The following is a 9,251-nucleotide window of genomic DNA, read 5'->3' on the forward strand; positions in this document are numbered from 1 at the left end:
CTCACAAACTTCTACAGATGCACAATCGAGAGCATCCTGGCGGGCTGCATCACCGCCTGGTACGGCAACTGCTCCGCCCACAACCGTAAGGCTCTCCAGAGGGTAGTGAGGTCTGCACAACGCATCACCGGGGGCAAACTACCTGCCCCCCAGGACACCTACACCACCCGATGTTACAGGAAGGCCATAAAGATCATCAAGGACAACAACCACCCGAGCCACTGCCTGTTCACCCCGTTACCATCCAGAAGGCGAGGTCAGTATAGGTGCATCAAAGCTGGGACCGAGAGACTGAAAAACAGCTTCTATCTCAAGGCCATCAGACTGTTAAACAGTAACCACTAACACTGGGTGGCTGCTGCCAACACACTGACTCAACTCCAGCCACTTTAATAATGGGAATTGATGGGAAATGATGTAAAATATATCACTAGCCACTTTAAACAATGCTACCTAATATAATGTTTACATACCCTACATTATTCATCTCATATGTATACGTATATACTGTACTCTATATCATCTACTGCATCTTCATGTAATACATGTATCACTAGCTACTTTAATTAACTATGCCACTTTGTTTACATACTCATCTCATATGTATATACTGTACTTGATACCATCTACTGTATCTTGCCTATGCTGCTCTGTACCATCACTCATTCATATATCTTTATGTACATATTCTTAATCCCCTTACACTTGTGTGTATAAGACAGTAGTTTTGGAATTGTTAGTTAGATTACTTGTTGGTTATTACTGCATTGTCGGAACTAGAAGCACAAGCATTTCGCTACACTCGCATTAACATCTGCTAACCATGTGTATGTGACAAATAAAATTTGATTTGAAAATTTGATTTGATTTGAGCTTCTGTTATGGGTGTAAGATGGCACAGTGATTACATCTGTTGGTAAATGTTCATTGCTGCAACTCTTGTGTTTTACCGGGGTGCTTGAGATATCCGGATGTGTTGTGATGTACTGAACAAGACTTGTTACTCGCATCAATGCCTCTTGTCTCGTCATTTAACATTCAAACAGCTTCGTTAGAATTGCAGCCCGCCAAATGTAACAGTGCATTAGTACAGTAGTGCCTTCAGAGTATTATAATGAATTGTCTAGATACATGTTAAATACTGTGGAGCTCAGTACAATCACAAATGAGTTATGTGAAAGTACAACTTTATGATGAGTATAAGGAACAAAGTCTCCCGCCAGAAGAACGAACATTTGACCTACTGGCGCGTTTGTCACGTGATTATTCTGTGAGCTGATTGGTTCGTTCAGTGACCCTGATCAAGCGTTTACAGAAACCGCCGCGGAGGGACATTCGTAATCTTTTCAGCCGCTCGAAAGAGTGCAGAGTTATTTTTCATAATTATTAGAAATATTGTGAAACAGAAGGTTAACGTAATGGAGTGTTTGAATGTTCCAAGAATCCTGCCAAATTCCCCACGGAAAGCAATAGGACAGATCCAGGTACGTTCACATTTTTTTTTGAGACAAATGCTTGCTAGCATTTTTCCAACGTCACCCTAAACCTTTTTATAATCATATAACAAAACAAATATGCAATGCACTGACTGTACGTTCATATTTCTATGTTGATCGTACACATCAAACTCATTGTCTCTCATTTGTTTGCAGGTCATCTTTGGCCCAATGTTCTCAGGCAAAAGGTTTCTGTTCGCTAATTCTACATAAACAACTGTTTATTTGTTAACGACAAGAGCTAAGATTTTGTACCGACAGCCGGTGAACCGCCGTAACTTGATGGCACAACAATAACAACTCGTTAGAATTGTAGCCCGCCAAATGTAACAGTGCATCAGTACACGGTGTACTGTAATCAGCATCTCAAGCACTGCTCCCAACAAGCTACTGTAGTGTACGTTACATAGTATTACAAATTAGAATATATATTAGTAATTTAATAGGATTTGCATTTATCCTATAAACTGTAACCATCTACTCCTCGTCAGTGTTTTAGAGAGCGCTTCATAGCTGCATTACTAGTTTGTGATACATTTTTTCTATAACTGACTGAAATGTATTTTCTTATTAACAGCACTGAGTTGATAAGGCGAGTGCGTCGTTTCCAGATCGCTCAGTACAACTGTTTGGTGGTCAAATATGCCAAAGATACACGCTACTCTGAGAAGGGCATGGCCACGCACGACAAGTAAGAGCACTCTGGTTTATGTCAAATACATGATCTCCTGATTTTGTATAGATAACATTACATTTAACCTCACCCCCATGAACTAATCAATACCCTGTTTCACCTGATTCTCATTGTCGCCACCCAGGACAACAGTTGTTTCCCCTCTGCTTTAGCGAGGTTGAACAGTAGAATACACAAGGTGTCATTGTGACGTGTGGCGGTGCTTCGGCAGTTTCTCTTGTTGTGTCACTCACTGACAGACAATCAAATAGCCCATGTCAGCTAACCATTTTTTAGATTGCTAAATTAGTTTAGCGGCCAGCTATTTAAACTTGTTATCATGGTCGAATTACCAGCCTGGGGCCGATTGTTTTTTTTGTGTGTTTTTTGTCAGTCTCGCGCAGATATATTTAAAACGTTCAACATTTCTCTCCACCCTGTTGCAGAATTGCATGAAATTATCTGTAAAACAGTTCATTTTCCTCTCTGCCCCATGGCAAAATGTACCCAATTGCAGCATCACTAATGTATTTAGTGGGATGGTCTCTTTTTTATATATATACATGTGTGTGTGTGTGTGTGTGTGTGTGTATATATGTGTGTGTGTGTGTATATGTGTGTGTATGTATACATGTGTGTGTGTGTGTGTGTGTGTGTATATATATTTATTTATTTATTTATACACAAACACCAGAAACACAATGGAAGCTGTACCAGCCAACTGCCTGAGCGACGTGCGTTCTCTAGCTCTGCAGGCGTGCGTCATCGGAATCGACGAAGGGCAGTTTGTAAGTACAGTACATTAGTCTGTTAGCCTCTCACTGTGTCCAACAGAGTGATCCTCTTTGTTCATCACTAGATCATTACCTGTATGTCCTCGACAGCTAAATAACCTGCCATTGATATGCATCTGTTATATTCATCTGTTAAGCACATGGCATCATCAGCACCATATTCCTTAGTGTTATGACCTCGGCCCACCTTTTTTCAAACATCTCCCCCAGACGTTCCACGTATTTAAACTATTCCAGAGCGAGCACACCTGATTCAACTGGTCAACTAATCATCAGGCCCTTGACTAGTTGAATCGGGTGATCTAGCAGGGCTACAACAGAACTGTCTCTGAGGAGATCGCTGACCTAGGCAACACTACCAATGGCTACATTACCTGCATTACACTGACCGAGGCTACATTACCAATGGCTACATTACCTACATTACACTGACCTAGGCTACATTACCTACATTACACTGACCTAGGCTACATTACCAATGGCTACATTACCTACATTACACTGACCGAGGCTACATTACCTACATTACACTGACCTGGGCTACATTACCTACATTACACTGAACTGGGCTACATTACCTACATTACACTGACCTAGGCTACATTACCAATGGCTACATTACCTACATTACACTGACCTGGGCTACATTACCTACATTACACTGACCTAGGCTACATTACCTACATTACACTGACCTGGGCTACATTATCTACATTACACTGACCTGGGCTACATTATCTACATTACACTGACCTGGGCTACATTACCATATCTACATTACACTGACCTGGGCTACATTATCTACATTACACTGACCTGGGCTACATTACCTACATTACACTGACCTGGGCTACATTACACTGACCTGGGCTACATTACACTGACCTGGGCTACATTACCTACATTACACTGACCTAGGCTACATTACCAATGGCTACATTTCCTACATTACACTGACCTGGGCTACATTACCTACATTACACTGAACTGGGCTACATTACCTACATTGCACTGACCTAGGCTACATTACCAATGGCTATTACACTGACACTGGGCTACATTACCTACATTACACTGACCTGGGCTACATTACCAATTACACTGACCTGGGCTACATTACACATTACACTGACCTGGGCTACATTATCTACATTACACTGACCTGGGCTACATTACCATATCTACATTACACTGACCTGGGCTACATTATCTACATTACACTGACCTGGGCTACATTACCTACATTACACTGACCTGGGCTACATTACCATATCTACATTACACTGACCTGGGCTACATTTTCTACATTACACTGACCTGGGCTACATTATCTACATTACACTGACCTGGGCTACATTATCTACATTACACTGACCTGGGCTACATTATCTACATTACACTGACCTGGGCTACATTACCATATCTACATTACACTGACCTGGGCTACATTTTCTACATTACACTGACCTGGGCTACATTATCTACATTACACTGACCTGGGCTACATTACCATGGGCTACACATTACACTGACCTGGGCTACATTATCAACATTACACTGACCTGGGCTACATTACCATATCTACATTACACTGACCTGGGCTACATTTTCTACATTACACTGACCTGGGCTACATTTTCTACATTACACTGACCTGGGCTACATTACCTACATTACACTGACCTGGGCTACATTACACTGACCTGGGCTACATTATCTACATTACACTGACCTGGGCTACATTACCATATCTACATTACACTGACCTGGGCTACATTTTCTACATTACACTGACCTGGGCTACATTATCTACATTACACTGACCTGGGCTACATTACCTACATTACACTGACCTGGGCTACATTACCTACATTACACTGACCTGGGCTACATTACCTACATTACACTGACCTGGGCTACATTACACTGACCTGGGCTACATTACCTACATTACACTGACCTGGGCTACATTACCTACATTACACTGACCTGGGCTACATTACCTACATTACACTGACCTGGGCTACATTACCTACATTACACTGACCTGGGCTACATTACCTACATTACACTGACCTGGGCTACATTACACTGACCTGGGCTACATTACCTACATTACACTGACCTGGGCTACATTACCTACATTACACTGACCTGGGCTACATTACACTGACTTGGGCTACATCACATTGACCTGGGCTACATTACCTACATTACACTGACCTGGGCTACATTACCTACATTACACTGACCTGGGCTACATTATCTACATTACACTGACCTGGGCTACATTACACTGACCTGGGCTACATTACCTACATTACACTGACCTGGGCTACATTACCTACATTACACTGACCTGGGCTACATTACCTACATTACACTGACCTGGGCTACATTACACTGACTTGGGCTACATTACATTGACCTGGGCTACATTACCTACATTACACTGACCTGGGCTACATTACCTACATTACACTGACCTGGGCTACATTACCTACATTACACTGACCTGGGCTACATTACCTACATTACACTGACCTGGGCTACATTACACATTGACCTGGGCCTACATTACACTGACCTGGGCTACATTACCTACATTACACTGACCTGGGCTACATTACCTACATTACACTGACCTGGCCTACATTACCTACATTACACTGACCTGGCCTACATTACCTACATTACACTGACCTGGCCTACATTACCTACATTACACTGACCTGGCCTACATTACCTACATTACACTGACCTGGGCTACATTACCTACATTACACTGACCTGGGCTACATTACCTACATTACACTGACCTGGCCTACATTACCTACATTACACTGACCTGGGCTACATTACACTGACCTGGGCTACATTACCTACATTACACTGACCTGGGCTACATTACCAATGATGTCCTAACTGTTGTACCCGTATGCTAATGAATCCACGTCATATTCTTCTTATTTTGGTGTTTGTCAGTTCCCAGACGTAGTGCAGTTCTGTGAGGAGATGGCCAACATGGGGAAGACTATAATCGTAGCGGCCCTGGACGGAACCTTCCAGAGAAAGGTAAACATGGATGATGAGTCCTATCCAACGTCTGCTGCCTGCCTCCTGGTTGTCGTGCATCGTAATCGTGTCGTCATCGGTAACCGTTGTCTCAGAGAATATAATATTTTATATGTAGAGTTTCAGTTTAATTTGAATTAATAACTGAGTATGAATGATGTGTGTCTGTCTGTTTCAGATAGTACACTAGCCAGAGAACTACTGTCTGACCTAACTCTGCCCTGTCCTGTCTGTTTCAGACAGTACACTAGCCAGAGAACTACTGTCTGACCTAACTCTGCCCTGTCCTGTCTGTTTCAGACAGTACACTAGCCAGAGAACTACTGTCTGACCTAACTCTGCCCTGTCCTGTCTGTCTGTTTCAGACAGTACACTAGCCAGAGAACTACTGTCTGACCTAACTGCCCTGTCCTGTCTGTCTGTTTCAGACAGTACACTAGCCAGAGAACTACTGTCTGACCTAACTCTGTCCTGTCTGTCTGTTTCAGACAGTACACTAGCCAGAGAACTACTGTCTGACCTAACTCTGCCCTGTCCTGTCTGTCTGTTTCAGACAGTACACTGGCCAGAGAACTACTGTCTGACCTAACTCTGCCCTGTCCTGTCTGTTTCAGACAGTACACTAGCCAGAGAACTACTGTCTGACCTAACTCTGCCCTGTCCTGTCTGTCTGTTTCAGACAGTACACTAGCCAGAGAACTACTGTCTGACCTAACTGCCCTGTCCTGTCTGTCTGTTTCAGACAGTAGACTAGCCAGAGAACTACTGTCTGACCTAACTCTGTCCTGTCTGTCTGTTTCAGACAGTACACTAGCCAGAGAACTACTGTCTGACCTAACTCTGTCCTGTCTGTCTGTTTCAGACAGTACACTAGCCAGAGAACTACTGTCTGACCTAACTCTGCCCTGTCCTGTCTGTCTGTTTCAGACAGTACACTAGCCAGAGAACTACTGTCTGACCTAACTCTGCCCTGTCCTGTCTGTCTGTTTCAGACAGTACACTAGCCAGAGAACTACTGTCTGACCCAACTCTGCCCTGTCCTGTCTGTTTCAGACAGTACACTAGCCAGAGAACTACTGTCTGACCTAACTCTGCCCTGTCCTGTCTGTCTGTTTCAGACAGTACACTAGCCAGAGAACTACTGTCTGACCTAACTCTGCCCTGTCCTGTCTGTCTGTTTCAGACAGTACACTGGCCAGAGAACTACTGTCTGACCTAACTCTGTCCTGTCTGTCTGTTTCAGACAGTACACTAGCCAGAGAACTACTGTCTGACCTAACTCTGTCCTGTCCTGTCTGTCTGCTTCAGACAGTACACTAGCCAGAGAACTACTGTCTGACCTAACTCTGCCCTGTCCTGTCTGTTTCAGATAGTACACTAGCCAGAGAACTACTGTCTGACCTAACTCTGCCCTGTCCTGTCTGTCTGTTTCAGACAGTACACTAGCCAGAGAACTACTGTCTGACCTAACTCTGCCCTGTCCTGTCTGTCTGTTTCAGACAGTACACTAGCCAGAGAACTACTGTCTGACCTAACTCTGTCCTGTCTGTCTGTTTCAGACAGTACACTAGCCAGAGAACTACTGTCTGACCTAACTCTGCCCTGTCCAGTCTCTGTTTCAGACAGTACACTAGCCAGAGAACTACTGTCTGACCTAGCTCTGCCCTGTCCTGTCTGTCTGTTTCAGACAGTACACTAGCCAGAGAACTACTGTCTGACCTAACTCTGTCCTGTCTGTCTGTCTGTTTCAGACAGTACACTAGCCAGAGAACTACTGTCTGACCTAACTCTGCCCTGTCTGTCTGTTTCAGATAGTACACTAGCCAGAGAACTACTGTCTGACCTAACTCTGCCCTGTCCTGTCTGCTTCAGACAGTACACTAGCCAGAGAACTACTGTCTGACCCAACTCTGCCCTGTCTGTCTGTCTGCTTCAGACAGTACACTAGCCAGAGAACTACTGTCTGACCTAACTCTGCCCTGTCTGTCTGCAGGCCTTTGGAGACATCCTGAACCTGGTTCCCCTGGCTGAGAGCGTTGTGAAGCTGAACGCTGTCTGTATGCAGTGTTACAAGGAGGCAGCATACACCAAGAGACTGGGGGCAGAGAAAGAGGTGAGGGGGGTGGGGGTGTGATTTATATTAGAACTGAGGAGAAACATCACATGCCTTTCAGACTCAAAGGTTGTATTCCCTTGGACTTCTGGGAGTGAAATGAGACTGGTGGTTTTTCATATCCTCTTTGTCGTCACAACCAATCTCTATTGACATTCACAGTCCTGGTCTACCTGCTTCTCTCCCTTTCTGAAATCCCCTCTTGATCTCTATCATCCCTGTTTTATTAGTCAACCAGTTAGGAATGAAACGTCCCTGCAGGAATCACAATTATCACTGTGTCCCATTTCACCGTTTTATAACCCATCCGATCCTTTCACATCTGCCCAAAGGAGTAAGGGTTAAGAGGTTGATTTTAGGTCTGTGCCTATATTTGGACATGATCTCACTTCCTGTTTCTTGTCTGTGCCCCGCCCCCAGGTGGAGGTGATTGGTGGAGCCGATATGTACCATGCGCGGTGCAGGAAGTGTTACGGTGGCCTGATGGATGTGTTGAAGGAGAATAGCGCCCCCCACAGGGACGAGACACCACCGCATGTGATGACAGGGAAACTGCTTGACAACACTACATCGCCACGGAAACTCTTCGCCACCCTGCAACTCTGATAATTACCAGTAGACTATTCTTAAAGGGATAGTTCACTCCCATGACTTTAAAGGGGAAGTTGATTTGAATTGGAACTGAATGAGATGGTGAACAATCCCTTTTAATTTTAGGTTTGGTGATTTGACTGGAGATGAGTTAAAATGGATAGTTGACTTAATTTTCTAATTGGAGTAATGAACTATCCCTTAAGTTTTGCACTTGGAATGAGCTTGGACAATAAATGAAGCTCCATCAACCCGCTGAACGGTCATTTTATAGGGCTTCATATACTTCGTACATATCATATTTTGTAAGACTTGGATACACCTGCTAAAACATAAATACTGCCATGCAATGAGTCTAGTGTACACAACTTAATATTCAACTGTTACTTTTTGTAGTTCTGGTCTGATTTGCCTCCTATAATAATACAAATATATATTTATATATATATTTTTTTTAATGTTCATTTGTGGTTGGGTTCAGTCATTTTCTGGATTTTACAAAATCATAA

At 43.6% G+C, this 9,251-nt stretch overlaps 1 protein-coding gene across 1 annotated transcript; it reads left to right on the forward strand.

Moving 5' to 3' along the window:
- Window positions 1–1,305: 1,305 nt before the first annotated feature.
- Window positions 1,306–9,206, forward strand: tk1 (thymidine kinase 1, soluble). Its single transcript, XM_064960745.1, has 7 exons — window positions 1,306–1,484; window positions 1,653–1,684; window positions 2,074–2,187; window positions 2,864–2,957; window positions 5,949–6,038; window positions 8,032–8,151; window positions 8,572–9,206. The coding sequence occupies exons 1-7, from the start codon at window positions 1,419–1,421 to the stop codon at window positions 8,755–8,757; spliced, it is 702 nt and encodes a 233-aa protein (XP_064816817.1). The 5' UTR covers window positions 1,306–1,418; the 3' UTR covers window positions 8,758–9,206.
- The last annotated feature ends 45 nt before the right edge of the window (window positions 9,207–9,251 follow it).

The sequence above is a fragment of the Oncorhynchus masou genome, chromosome 5, assembly GCF_036934945.1.
Source record: "Oncorhynchus masou masou isolate Uvic2021 chromosome 5, UVic_Omas_1.1, whole genome shotgun sequence".
NCBI classification, from domain to species: Eukaryota; Metazoa; Chordata; class Actinopteri; order Salmoniformes; family Salmonidae; genus Oncorhynchus; species Oncorhynchus masou.

Coding starts and splice junctions, on each gene's coding strand:
- tk1 (XM_064960745.1), top strand. CDS start 1,419: ATGGAGTGTTTGAATGTTCCAAGAATCCTGCCAAATTCCCCACGGAAA. Junction 6,039..8,031: donor ACGGAACCTTCCAGAGAAAG/GTAAACATGGAT, acceptor GTCTGTCTGCAG/GCCTTTGGAGACATCCTGAA. Junction 8,152..8,571: donor GACTGGGGGCAGAGAAAGAG/GTGAGGGGGGTG, acceptor CCCCGCCCCCAG/GTGGAGGTGATTGGTGGAGC.